This window comes from Nelumbo nucifera, chromosome 5 (assembly GCF_055504915.1).
Source record: "Nelumbo nucifera cultivar China Antique chromosome 5, China Antique-T2T, whole genome shotgun sequence".
Lineage (NCBI taxonomy): Eukaryota > Viridiplantae > Streptophyta > Magnoliopsida > Proteales > Nelumbonaceae > Nelumbo > Nelumbo nucifera.
Window position 1 is genome coordinate 11,132,006 of NC_142653.1, and position 14,289 is coordinate 11,146,294.

Here is a 14,289-nt window from a genome sequence, read left to right on the forward strand (position 1 = left end):
AGCAGATGCCAAACATTTGGGACTACATCAAATGGAGATTGAAGGGGACTCTAAGCTGTTAATGGGGTGGATGCAGTCAGGTTGTATGGGAGCATGGAAATATAGACAGATGATAAGGGAAATAATGAATATAATGAGGGAGATTGGTGTGTGCTTTAAGTGGACAAGAAGGTCAGCTAACGGGCTAGAAGATACCTTAGCAAAACAAGGGACTGTAAGGGAGAACATGTTTTGGGCAGTGCTGTAATGAGTATGTAACTTGGGTCAACTTCTTAGGAGTAGACAGGTGTACCTTATCATAGTTTTAAATTTTAATGAAGTTACTGTTTCCATTAAAAAAAAATCTAGGAGTGAGTCCTAGTTTTCTCTTTCTTCTTCAAGTGTAAGACTAGGCAAATTCAACAAGGAATTGCAATTGAGAAGATAGAGGAAAAAAGAAGAAACAATGAAGCAGGTACAGTAGATCCACACAGATGACCTAAAAAATTAGATCTATATCAAGTCCCAAGACCTGCAGATTCATGAGGCAATCCATTGTAACGTACCCAGTGATGTGGCCCATTGGCCCTATCCCTATGACGATACTTATAGTTTAAGTGACAAGAGGGTGAAACACTCTTAGGCCCATTTGTCCCCTTTCACTTTCATAATTGCATTCAAGTGGTGCATTTGTGTGCTGTATTGGTGCTAAGCACTTAACTAAAGATGCACATTATGATCAAAAAAAAAAAAAAAAGATGCACACAGCATAGCAATAACAAACATGTCAATTGGAATGGAGTAGCTAGTTAGGGTGAAGAACCGGTTTGCTGTGTTTACTGGGACAAATCAAAGCAACCTTTAGATTAAGGAACAGCACAATAAGGAGGTCATCCCATTATACTTTCTCTAAAGAAAGAAAAAGCATTTGAGGAATAAAATAATTACTTTCATCATCATCATCCAAGCCTTATCCCAATTATATGGGGTTGGCTACATGATTCCTGTTTCACCAGTCTGTTCTGTTTAATACCATATCCATTGTAAAATTATGGGCACTTCAATTATTTCTTACTACTTTGGCCCTTGTTCTTTTTGGTCTACTCCTTGCCCTTCTAGCTGCTTCAATTTGAAATAGAGTGAATGGAATAGATTGTAATAACATGCTTCAAATATTTTAACTTAACACACTTACAACAATCATTTCTGCTTGGTAAGCCTGTTATTAGTGGTAATATGGTTTGAATTGAAACAAATACCTTTTGCTCAATGAGATAGGCTATTGCCAATGCTGTTTAAAGTTTTAATGGCATTCTACAGCACAAGGTCTTGAGTCCATGTTTGAATTGGTGGGCTTTCTGCATTGCAATTTGCAATTACATTGTAGCCATGTGGTTGTGAGTTCTGTCCTTGCCTACCACCAAAATAGCAAGTCATGCAAAATGTATGTTGTAGAATGAGCATTCAGATAACAAGAACATTTATACACTTTTGTATAAACATTACCATCTTGGATATCTATTGGTAAAGCTCATAGAATACTTGGTTAGATTTATCAGGCATATGTTCTGGTTTGGCTTTGTTGGTAATGTTTATTTTTTTAATATATATTCAACAGGTTGGGTATCACCCTGATTTTGAAAGTTCGCGATGTTTGTTCATAGTACGGAAGGATGGACAGTTTGTAGATTTCTCATACTGGAAATGCATGAAGGGACTTATCAAGAAGAACTATCCTCTCTATGCAAATAGCTTCATTCTGAGACATTTTCGACAGCATAGACACGGCAAATGAAGTTGATGAATCAATAAGCATGATGCTTTCTACCATGTATAAAAGGGAGAGTTGGAAGTGGTGTTTGGACTGCAATAGATTTGAATTATTAAAAGTATCATGCTGTCTACCGCGCAGGAAAGGGAAACTGTTGAGAGCGCAAATTGGTTTTACTGAAAGCCATTCCTTTCATCTGCATTCACCAACGGATGCTGTTGAACAGTTGAAGTGGCTCGATCTTTTATCATGCCAGAATCAATGTTCTTATATTCTGTATGTTTGATTAGTTTATTATAAGTGTAAGGTCTAGAAATGTGGAGGATGAAAAATTTCTCAATTGTTTGAAGCCTCCTTTAATTGTCGGCATGACATGATATTATCATCTTCATGACAGGGATGGAGCTTTATTAGTTGTTTGAAATGGTGAAATCCCACACGCCTAGGAGGTTTGAAGACTCAACCCGCCATTTTTCAGTATAATACATCATCTCCCCAAAACAGAAAAACTAGCTACCTTCGTCATTATTTTTATTTCTAAAAAATGAGTAAAAGTAAAATTTCCATAAGTGAATATGGTGTACAGCTTCATGGATCATGGGCAAGTTTCAGCTTGGTATCTCTCCTCTGGCAGAATAAAGTCCTCTAGCTATTTTTTTTATAATATTTTATTATCTGTAAAGCTTCAACATATCATTTGGAATGCCCACATTGCCTTGGTGGTTTAAATGAATTAATTCTGTTAGTCGCATATCATCCAATAATTTTTTTTTTTTTTCTATTCATTAAAATTTTGTAGTAGGCTTAAAACCTTGGAATAAGTGCCAACCTCTGATTGGGTCAAAATTTAGATGATGAGCTTCAATTTGGGTGGTTTAGATTTGTGCCATTAACTTGGGCATGGCGGCATGCCAGAAACTAAGATGACTTACCCATTAGTTAGGGCATTTTTTTTTATGCGAATGATACAGAATTGTTAAAATATGCATCAAATAAAAAAATAGAAGTAATACTAGAACAAGATATTAAAAATATACATTAAAACACGACACAAAATTGCAAAAAAAAAAAATCCAAGTATAACATAAATCGTGAGAAAGAATGTAATATTACATTGGACTACATAAAAATAATATATAACACAACTTAATAATTATAATATTTTCATTTCAAATGTCCATTTGGAAAGATTACAAATATAAATATGTTCGGTGTAAAACCTTATACAATTTAGGCTCAGTTTGGAAAGAGCACAAATATAAATATGTACTGTGTAAATATAAGATTTAAAAATGCTGTATCTATAGGCTTCGTTTGGAAGGAGTATTTTATATTGTACATATTTGTATTTATACTCTTTGGCAATACATAAAAATATATTCGATGCAAAACCTTGTATACGCTATTTTTAAACTTTATATTTGCATTATTTATACTCTTTCCAAATTTTAACTTCAAAATGTTTAAAGAATAAAAAAAACCTAGTGGCCTTCATATTCATTAGGTTAAAACAAAGTATTGTCTTTCTGAACTCGTTGATCCAGGCCCAGGCCCAGGCCCATTTAACACCATAGCCTGGGTCGCTCCTAAATTAAATACCACAAATTTACCGAGAAAAAAAAAAGAAATAAATATTTTTTCCACTTTGCCATACTTGGCAAATGACACGTACGCGTCTCCTACTAAAACTAGGCTGACTTGTAGGCTAATTACCTAAAACCGTATATGAATATATGGTAATTGGTAAGGGGTGTGCAGTTTAGCTCTAGGCGAACCTTAAGGTATCAGAGAGGGGGAGAAGGGGGAGGCTGATGTTTCCTCGTGGTGTAGCGAAGGTTGATTGGTGATGGGGTATATTCACTGTTGAGTGTTGAGTATTTGCGAGGATCGTCTCTCGAAGGTTTTTCACACAGATTTCAATTCATACTCGTAATTTTCAGTGTAAGAAGTTACCAGAGGATAAGGCTGCGGCCTACGGGTTAGGATTAGGGTTAGGGTTTATTCTGCAACAAGAAAATCGATTTCGAGTGCTTGTAGGGGTGAGATAAACAAAGAAGAGGAGATGTGGCACGAAGCGAGGAGATCGGAGAGGAAAGTCCATGACATGATGGACGCAGCTAGAAAGAGAGCGCAGAGACGAGCTTTGTTTCTAGCGAAGAGGCGTGGCGACCCTCAGCAATCTCTCCAGGTTGTCGGATCTCGGTGCCGCATGTACCGCGACGACGGCCTCTATCAAGCTACCCAAGATCAACAAGGCCTGTAAGAATTTTCGTCTCCGCGTGCTTCTTTAATGGCGAAAGAAGTTACAAGAGAGTTTGCAGAGTAATTCATTTGTTATAGTGGTTTGTTTGTCTATGGTTCTATCGTGCTGTTTCCCTTTCCCGCAACTCTTTTTCTCCCTATCATATCCTCTTATTTAGTCTTTATAGAAAAGTTGTCTTGGCTTCCTAATATTTCGTGAGTAGTGAATTTACCGATGATTTACTGAATTAGATAAGTTATAAATGCAAGCATGAATGATTTCGCTATTTTGGTAATATAAGAACTGCAAAGAAAATTTATCCAGAGGAAAAATAAGAACTAAAGCAAGGGTAAAACTGGAAAATAAAAAAGTTTAAGTAATACCGATGGGGCATGGTATTTCTTCAAATTGGTAACAGTTGAGGGTGCTTAAAAGAACTGAAAAATGGTGGGAAACTAATGTGGAGTAAGGTTAGTGGACAATAGGCTCTAAGAATTTGCTTTTGAGGAAGCAAAGATAAGGGTAAGAGTAGTTTTAGATGCCCCAAATATATATGCCTCAACTGAAAAGTTTGTCTACGTGCTATATACAAAGAAGCAAAATCAAACATCAAGAAAGGATGTATTTCCTTAAGATTCTAATTCCATAATTAGAATTATCTTTAATGGTTAGGCTCCTTCACAGCCACATAACATCTTGAGTACTCATCTAATGGTAATCTTGGACTACCTCTTCTTTATCAAAGATAATATAAAATATCTTTGAGAGCCTAAGCATCACACTAAAGGCCATTACCTAATGTTGGTTCAATCTTCATGGGTCTTGACAGGGCTATCCAGAATGTGGACCTAGCCTTTGGCATTTTTTTTTGCACAAAGTGGCCTGTCAAGCTAGAACATGTGTTCTTGCACTTGTCAGCAGGAGATTTTACTATTGCACCAAGCCCTTTCTCAGTTAAGTATCAAACTGTGGACCCAAAGTTGATTCTGGCCCAACTTTATGTATGATTAACCCTAGGTTGAGCTTTCCAAAAAATTTGGGGGTCAGGGGGATGCCCCTTCCTACAACCCCCCTTGGTTTGTCCATGTGTGGCCCCATCACCTAATTTATATTTTATGGCATTTTTGGCATTCCGTTGCTTGTATAGATATGTTGGATCCTTTGCATCCACGAATGTTCTTGTTGCTTGTTTGTGGATGTTTTCAGCTCTGAAAAAAATTCTCTTGAACAGCTTATCTTCGGACCCTACCTATCCTATCCTTGATCTCTATTAAACCCACATGATGCCCAATATTTGTAAAGCTGCAGAAATAAATTCTTTCCTGGCCTTTAGCAATCACTTTAAACTTGAGATTGGCTCGTACGAATTATAGGATTTGAATTATTACTTACATTTTGTTCTAAATTTGTTACAACCTTTTTTTGTACTCAAGGAGTTGTATTGGCATAAATTACATTTGTATAATGAACTTTTGGGGGATGTTTCCATCTTCATTGTTTTGAACCACCCCATTAGGGTTGTCATCTTGTTTTTTTTTTAAAAAAAATTCTTTTGCACCTTGTTTTCTATTACAGGATACCATGGAATGGGAAGCAAAATATATTGATTGACAGGTGAATTCTTTGCTTACTTGATGCTATTCATGTAAGATAGACAAGTTAACATCAAGTAACTGTTTTTTTCCTCCTATTCTGTGAAGCAGATTTGATGGTCGTTCTCTTCTTGATTTCATTCGAGATAGTGATTCCCGACATTTCCGAGTCCAAGAAAAAACAGAAGAGGAAGAAGAACTAGAAGAGTTTGTTAATTTTGAGCGTTATCGGGATTTAATTAAGCATCGGCGTAGAGGATGTCGGTACTTTTTGATTTTTTTCTTTCATTAACATGGTTCTATGTATATACTCTGTTTTTATCTTTTTTTTTTCTCATTGACAAAGGAATTCCAAGTGAAAGGACCATGCATTTTTTTAATAGTCAATTTTATGGCACATAATTGTTTGGTGTCAGTTATCACAAGTTGAACAATGTCTATTAACAGTTACTGATGAAGAGGGGTTGCAACATGTTAACCAAGAGATGGAAGCAAAGTCTGCTGCTCCATTTGTATCAGACAGGTCTGAACTCTTTCCTGTCATGGTTACTCTAATCATTTACTTAGTTTATATGTTTATGAAAGTTTATTTTTACCCTCCTAATTCCTTCATGGATTTATGTCTTCTATGTATTTGGGTTATGGTTATTTTATGGATATTGAATTATCATTTTCTTAATGAACTACTGTTATGGATGATCACATATTTATGTGCTTTTTATTTGATATAGAATCTGAAACTGCATATTCTTAAATGTTGATTTATTTTATTTTATATTTTTGGAAACCTTGTGTCTTCATTTGGACATTTACCCTGCCCCACTTCGCATCTTGTGCCTTAGGCATTTGAAAGCCCCTGTTCTTTTTGTTTCACCACTTGCTTTTAAAATACTTCTGATTATCACAGATTTTTCAGTGTATGGTTATCAGGTCTTGATGATTCGAATTCCTTTGAGCGTAGGGATTTTGTTTTATAGTTATTGGTAATTCTGCTGTCTGTAGTATTTGTTGCCATTTGGTTACAATTTGGTAGGTTTTAGTTTTTCTCTAGCTCTAAATGTAAAAGTTTTTGTTAACTTCTTAGTGGACTTAGAAAAATTTGGACAATTTGGAGAAGATGGGTTATTACCATTTGGCCCAAGGGGTACCACCTTTTGTAGGCCAACATTAATCTTAATAAAGCCATATTTTTTCCAATGTTTGAAGGTTTTGGTATCAGGCCAGAATTGCCAGATGGAATAATCCTGTTTGCTTAATAAGATTAAACAGCTTCTTGGTTCTTGCTCCACTGGTACAAGGATTTCTAGGGGCTATGATGAGTCAATGACATAGCTATCATTTTATCAAAGATCATTTTAGTTTGGAAATAAGGTACCCCAGGTCATAGTTGCAGCAGGAGGTTTCTGCAGGCATACTATATCAGCATGTTTAACAGTTTTATGTTCAAAGCCCATTTATTTTCCACACTTTTGATACTTTGTCTGTCCATATTTAATGGAACTGTTTGATTGTTACCTGAAGCAAAAAAAAAAATAATCTGATACCTTTACATTGGTGCTATGCCATGTCAGAGACTTCAACACTAGTGTGCATTCCATGTATGACATCTCATACAGCTGTGAGCCAACTGGACTTGCATCTTCAGTTTCTTTAAAGTTTTAAAGTATGGTGGTGGTTCAGAATTATGGTTCATAAACTTGTATGTGGTCAATATATTTGTACAGCATCGATACTATTCTTGAAATCGCATAGGGGTGTAAGTCCACTATCCGATTTGAAGAATTTACATTGCATTAAGCCCTAGATTTTCAGGCCAGGCGGCTCAGGCCCATTCAAATTTCAACAAATTTCCAACCTGAGCCTGCTCAAATTGCAACCCTTTTACCTTGGAGATTTGTTTCCAGAAATATATCATTATTATGTACTTACGGTGATGCATATTTCTGCTGTTATCATTCTGCAAATTATTTTCCTGGTATGGTGTACAGTTGGTAAAGAAATATTTGTTAGATGAACTAGTTTTTGGTTGACATAATGGAGCAATACAATTTGTTCATTCCTTTTTTTTTCATGAGTGTCTATCTGCATGCACATTGTTTTTCCTTGATGCCTGGATATACCTCCCTTGCCCTTTGGAACATGAGCTTCTCTTTTGTGACAGTGGTTGGTGCTGGAAGTTGTAATTCTCTCTTGTGTATAGGATGCTAACTTAAATATTTATGTTTTTTTGAAAGAAGTATTAATAAAGCTCAAAGCGGTTGTTCTATTACTTAAATATTTATATTAGCATTCCCCCCTTTATTAACATAGATCTTGTCAGAATTTTTGTAGTGGTTCTAAGTTCATTCTTGTGATTTACTATTGTTTTCTTTTATGTATTTGTGGTTTCTAGTAGATCACATCCAGCACAGCCTCCAAGTAGCAAAGGTTCATATTCACAGGTTGGGTTCTCCTATGATGGGAATGGGAAAGAGGAAGCTCATCTTTTGGAGAGTGATGATGAGGAAGATGATGAGGATGTGGATGAGGATGAAGATGACGGTAATAGTGATGACAGCAATGATGAAGGAATAGATACCATTGCAAAAGAATTTGGAGTGAAGAGGTATAATTGGCTTGTTTACATGGATAAAAAAGCCAAAGAGGAAGAGAAACGGCAGAAAGAGGTGATTAGAGGGGATCCCGCGATTGTAAGTTCAGCACAAGTGCGAACCATCTTTTTATTGCACCTTGCTGTCTAGTTGGTTTTTCTTATCAATTGCCTTCTGATACTTGCAGAGGAAGCTGAGTCGCAAGGAAAGAAGGAAGGCTTCTCAGATGGAAAGGGAAAGAGAACGAGAAGCTGCACGTATAACAGGAACCAGGGTTCTCCATCATGATCCATACAGGTAATAGCCTAGTTTTTTTTTTTTTTTTGTGTGTGTGTGTGTGTGTGAATTCTATTTGGGAATTTGTGAATTATTTATGATGATACAAATAACTAACATGATATATTCTGTTATGCACATTCTTCTGATTCTGTTGATCCATGATCTACAGGGAGACTCGACGGAGTCCCACGTATGAAGCCTATTCTCGTTCTAGGAGGTAAAGTAGTTCTTTAGGTTTATTACATCTCATGGTGCACATATTTTTCATTTTATTAGCTGACATAATCTTGAAAAAAAATGGTTTTTGTGGACAGATCAAGATCCAGATCTAGGTCACACTCCCCATCGTATTCAAGGCGCCATGATCGTGGTGTGCATTCTGATAGCAGTCACCGAAGCAAGCCAAAGGCTCCCAAAATTGAGTATATTACTGAGTTTGGGGGTTCTACTGACTCGGACCCAAAGCTGCAAGGATTCTCACCACCACCATCTCCTCCATCTCAAGTTGATGTACTGAACCGGTCGGAGCACTCGACCTTTAATTCTTGCAAAGATGACAATGTTTTCTCTGCTGCAGCTTATTCTCCCATTCTGGTTACTTCAGGCAGAAAATTTTGGGGTATAGGTTAGATGAGGCCTAGGTTTAACAGCATAACTGCCAAGAAAGAGTGGCAGGGGGTGCTTCATGCCAGAAGCGTGACTTTTCCCTCCTTTTTGTGAAATAAATCTTATATTAATGGTTCCAAAGTGCTGAGCTTGGTATTTGAACTCCCAACGAGTGACTAATGTTACTGCTTCTCTGCAGGCCATCATCTGGTCGCATACTTGAGGCACTGCATGTTGATCCTGCATCTGCTGTATCCCTTGACCAAGAAAAGATCACTAAAGTGTTGAAATCATCAACAAGGTATATCTTTTGATGTCTTGGTCCTATTTGAATCTCTATGTTCTGTTTGTACTTACGTTTAAAACAAGTACTCTATAATGTTGTACTTATCATATGCATTTTATTTTATTTTTTTGTTATTTTTGTTTATGGGTATTACTATTATCTAGTTAGTTTTACAAGTGGTCTTGTTTTGTTGAATGGTAGCACATCATCAGCGTTGTCGAAGCTGAGCAAACCAATTGCTCCAGGGGCTGCTTTGAAAACACAACAGGGTGAGAAAAAGGAAACACCTCAAGAGCGCCTTAAACGAATTATGAACAGACAACTGAATAAGCAAAGTATGGTGCCATGCTCATTTTCTTAGTGAATTAGTTGGTATAATAATAGTCCTAGCATGCCATAATGGAGAGGCAAGAAACATGATTGTTTAAATGATAGTTTTCAAGGCGCCAAGGCGAGGCTAGGCGACCATGGGGTGCCCAGGCGCCTAGGCGCCTATGGAATTTAAAAATAAGGCTTTCTACACCTTTTGAACTAGTTTTTTTTGGTTTTATGTATTCTGCACTTACTTTTCTACTTGTATTTCTTGCTGTGTTGCTTCAAGTAGGCAAAAAAAATATTGATAAAAAAAAAGTAGGCAAAACAATATATTAGAGTTGCCACTTACAAGTTAGAAGTTAGAACTTGAAAGAACTGAAAGGGACTCCGCCCCTATTTTAGATAACAATACATAGGGAACAAATACTAAAATAAAAGAAAATGAAAAAGAAAAGTCGGGGGCTCAGCCCCTGTTCTAGACCAGAAAAGTTGGTGAAAAAATATTAAAATAAAAGAAATATAAAGAAGAAAAGAAGGGGCGGAGCCCCTTTTTAAGAAACCAATGATGAGAACAAAAAAAAAAGCTGAAAAAATCCAAGAAATTAAGAACAAAAGAAGGGGGCGGAGCCCCTGTTCTAGACCCAGAAGAAGAAGAAGAAGAAGAAGAAGAAGAAGAAGAAGAAAACTGATTTACTCACCTTGACTTTAGAGGACTGTGTGGGAACGATGGAGGGCTGTTGTTCTCTCCTCTTCCTCAGTTTGATTCTATTGTCAAAGTGAAGCCCTCGAAGGTTAATTTTGATTTTACTTCCTCAAAACAAAAGCATGATAACATGCAATAGGTTCTATTATAAAAACTAAAACAACCAATAAAATATTATATATTTTTTATTTTTTATTTAATAAATATTTATATAGTATATATTTGCTTCAGCCCCTTAAGCATGCGCCTAACATAGTTGGCGTTTGGGCGAAGCGTTATTTGAAAAGCGCCTAGTCGCCTAGGCGACCTTGACAATTATGGTTTAAATGTATAGAATATATTTATTTCTGATTTATATATGCACATTACTGTTGCTCTTGCAGTCAAAAAAGATACTGCAGTTGAGATGGCCAAGAAACGAGAACAAGAAAGGCAACGGTTGGAAAAACTGGCAGAAACAAGTAGAGTAAGCCGTTATAGACCTCGCAGTGGCAGTAGAAGCCAGAGTCGTTCTCCACCAAGGTATTGAGAAGTGATACTAGGATTCTTCAATTTTCCATATGACAATTCAGATACGTTGTTGGTTTGTTATCTTAGCATAGAAACAGGGGCACAAACGTTCCCAACCCAAGTAAGGACTTATCATCATTACCAAATGATGGAACATGCAAAAGATCTGGTTTTGGTTCTGCAATGCCGGTTGCTGAGTCTGTAGATTGACTTGCACCACCAAGTTGCAGTTTTCCTTCTGGTGTCATGAGTTAACTAAAGACCTGCTCTTGAAATCTCTTGCTGATGTTTCTTCAGCAGAACTTTAATTTGTCATTTTCGTTAAGTTTCTTGTCTGTTTACTTCTCTGGTTTAGTACGATGAAAGTTAAGAGTTCCTCATGTCTGTTGTATGCATTACTGCAGAAGATATCGGCGTAGTAGAAGTCGGAGCAGAAGTAGAACCCCTCGAAGATATTACTCCCGTTCTCGCTCTCGCTCCCATTCCCATTCACGCTCTTCCCGCTCTCGCTCTCACTCTCGCTCACCAAGGTAATCTTTTGTTTGTGGAACCAGTGCTGTTTGTCTTTTGTGGTTTCTGTGGAATGTCTATGGGCTATTTGAGACTGATTTGGGGTATCAACACTTGCAGGGTCCGAAGCCGCTCTAGATATTGAGTGCAGGAGTGGAGTGATATAAATCCCCTTTTTTTTTTCTACATTTCCTTTATTGTACGGTTGTACCTTTTCGAGGGTAGTAGCTGCACGAGAGGCATTTGGCTCATTGGTTGAAACATCCGGGTGAGGTGGGTAGAAGGCGGGGGGACCGGCTATGCAGCCTTCTGTCTATTTATTATTAACGGTTTTCCCAAGCATACTTGATTGATGGCAATATATATAATATTAAAGTAAGTGTTTAATCATCACGTTACGTTGATCCAGATCTTAACTTTAATTCGGAGGCTCGAATATCCAATTTGAGTTGTTTCAAGATTTGTGTATAGAAAACAGATGCAATTGTCTTGCGCTTCTGTAAAGCAAAAGTTTTGTTGTTCAGGGTTTCAGCGCCATCAATTGTAGAGGTGTAAAGTGGGCCTTGCCGTGCCAGCCTGCAGGCTGTTATAGGCCGTGTCGCCTTTCCTGGTGAAAAATTTGGGGGTTGGTTCAGCCTGTGTTATGTCGTGGGTTAGGTTGGCCCATGGGCTGTCTTGAGTCAGATTGGGCTGTGCATCAGTCTAAAATTATTTATTTAAAAAAAATGATAAAAAACTTAAAATTTTAATTTTATATGAATTTTGTGTATATAATTGCTTATATATACAATAATTAAATAAATTAATATAATAAAATTTAAAAAATATTTATTTTATTAATATGTTATATATTATATATTTATAATTTATATAATATTATATATATAATATAGTATAAATATATAAATAATATATATAGGCTGTGCTGTATGCTGTGACCTAAAATCTTAGACCCAGCATGATTTGCATGATTGTGCCGAACCTGGCACGGCCTGTGGATCATCATATTGGTCCAAGGTTGTGCCGGGCTACGAGTGGCATAACCCAATTTACACCTCTAATCAATTGTTATCTTTGTTTATCGAGTCCTGCTGGCTATGGTACCCACACAACCTGCCAGCTAATTAATAGGTTAGAATCCATTTGTTCTGGATCGTTAGTGGGTCGGTTAATCCAACAAGAGATCATGTAACGGGTTGGGTGATTGGGTCATGGTTAACCGCTGGATATCCATTGCCAAAGTAGGGTTTTCCAGGTTAAAAACCATTTTTTTTTTACATTCTCTGAGCGAAAGAAAAACCTGGAGTGGATAAGAGCTTTCTCTATGATGGTTAAAAACGGCTTTTAATGAGAACTGTGGTAGAAAGCTGGCTTGAATCAGCGCTGGCAGTAGTTCAAAACAGGCAAATAGGAGTGAGTGAACTGTTTTCTACCTTCATTAAATTTGTTCTCTATTGAGAAAGGCACTAGGTAAGATCTCTTTTGCTATTCTTTCCTTTTCTTTCCTGTTTGCTCATAAAGTGTTCGAAAAAAAAAAACCCAAAACAGGCAATTGCAAAAAATGCTTGTCATCTCCAAATCCTTTATCCTTCACAGTACTTCTGGCCTTTGAATTCTTCACTCATTCTCTTCGATCCCAAACTTTGCCGTTTGCAAGCAAAAATAGATGGTGTTTGAAACGATGTCAATGCATCTGTTAGACAATGTTATGTGGCGCTGCTAAAGTTTAGAAAATACCATATTTTACCCTCAAGTTTGAACTGCTGACCTGGACGATTGAATCACTAAATTGTTTAATCCAGTAAATGGGTTTTGGGTCATTTTTTATTTTAATATATTTATTTTTAAGTTTGAAAACATCATGGTTGATCCATTCGGACTGAACGATCCAACTATTGACTCAGAATCTGGTGGCCAAAGTGGTTTCGTTTTGGATTAGTTTTTAAAACCTTGATTAATTGGCTTAGTTTACTTATTTAGATCCATTAGATTTGTTTATTTAATTTAACTAAATAACTTTGTTTTATTTAATTATCTTAATTAGTGTAATGTGTTTAATTTACTTAATTAACATAATTAAATACTTAATTATACTTAGGGTCATTTAATTAGACCCGGAAGTAATTTACTTAACTTATTTAAGTGGCCCATTTTCAATCTTTAGGGTTGAAAGTGCCAAAGTGGCCTTTTCAAACATTAGCAATGCCACATAACATTGTCTAATAGATTCATTGACATTGTTTCAAATGCTACAAATGGCTTTTTTTTTTAAACCAAGTCTAAGGTTGAAAATGGTGTTTTTTATTATTTAGGGTCAAAATTAGCATTTTCACAAAGTTTAGGGGTTGTCAAAGTCAAAAATCCATATTTTATGCAATTTGTGGTTTTCTATGTTTTCTTTGTATTTTTTGTTAATTTTTCATTTTCTATATTTTTCTAAATTTTTTTGTTATATTACTCTATAATATCTGTTAGCTTTCTGCATTTGTTGATTTTTATGTTTTTTTTTATTTTCTGTGTTTTTTATAATTTCTCTAATTTTGTCAACTTGTCTTTTATTTTTATACAATTTATGTATATGTCCCATTCCATAAATAAAAGTATTAATGGGTTTGCATAGAGTGAAGGCGGATTTGGGTTGAACCCCACTCATATAATTTTATCTAAATGGGTCATTAATCGGCTGCTAGGCTAGATGGGTTGAGTTGAATCTCAACCCAAACCCAACCCACTAATTGTCATCCCTAGTGATTTAGAGTGACAAATAGAAAATGTGAATAGCCTTTAACCAGATATTACCAACAAATATTTTCAACCAAGCTTCAAATTATTGATACTCTTTAATATATACTTTCAATGTATCTTGCTATTTCAAAAATCAATAGTGGTTTAATGTGGGCCGTGC

At 36.2% G+C, this 14,289-nt stretch overlaps 2 protein-coding genes across 6 annotated transcripts in view; both read left to right on the forward strand.

Moving 5' to 3' along the window:
• The window catches only part of LOC104606353 (protein DCL homolog, chloroplastic-like), a 29,357-nt gene extending 27,183 nt beyond the window's left edge, over nt 1–2,174 (forward strand). Inside the window, exon 3 of the mRNA XM_010271499.3 lies at nt 1,598–2,174. Coding sequence (XP_010269801.1) covers nt 1,598–1,774 — 177 coding nt within the window. The 3' untranslated portion in view covers nt 1,775–2,174. The remainder of the gene's footprint in view (nt 1–1,597) is intronic.
• A 1,289-nt stretch (nt 2,175–3,463) lies between these two features.
• LOC104606326 (CLK4-associating serine/arginine-rich protein) lies at nt 3,464–11,777 on the forward strand. Of its 5 annotated transcripts, none has more exons than XM_010271468.3 (13): nt 3,464–4,009; nt 5,568–5,606; nt 5,696–5,844; nt 6,032–6,107; nt 7,977–8,274; nt 8,363–8,472; nt 8,624–8,671; nt 8,769–8,975; nt 9,260–9,361; nt 9,548–9,681; nt 10,748–10,886; nt 11,279–11,404; nt 11,505–11,777. In XM_010271468.3, the coding sequence occupies exons 1-13, from the start codon at nt 3,813–3,815 to the stop codon at nt 11,527–11,529; spliced, it is 1,650 nt and encodes a 549-aa protein (XP_010269770.1). In that variant the 5' UTR covers nt 3,464–3,812; the 3' UTR covers nt 11,530–11,777. The 5 variants fall into 5 exon arrangements, with proteins under 5 accessions (XP_010269770.1, XP_010269785.1, XP_010269777.1 ...); XM_010271483.3 differs by having other exon boundaries at nt 9,548–9,615; XM_010271475.3 differs by having other exon boundaries at nt 7,980–8,274.
• Nucleotides 11,778–14,289: the final 2,512 nt, after the last annotated feature.

Bases quoted from the DNA above. Each gene is read 5' to 3' on its own strand.
- LOC104606326 (XM_010271468.3), top strand. From the start codon at position 3,813: ATGTGGCACGAAGCGAGGAGATCGGAGAGGAAAGTCCATGACATGATG. The intron at 6,108-7,976 runs GTCTGAACTCTT...TGTGGTTTCTAG, and splicing joins GCTCCATTTGTATCAGACAG to TAGATCACATCCAGCACAGC. The intron at 8,473-8,623 runs GTAATAGCCTAG...CATGATCTACAG, and splicing joins CTCCATCATGATCCATACAG to GGAGACTCGACGGAGTCCCA.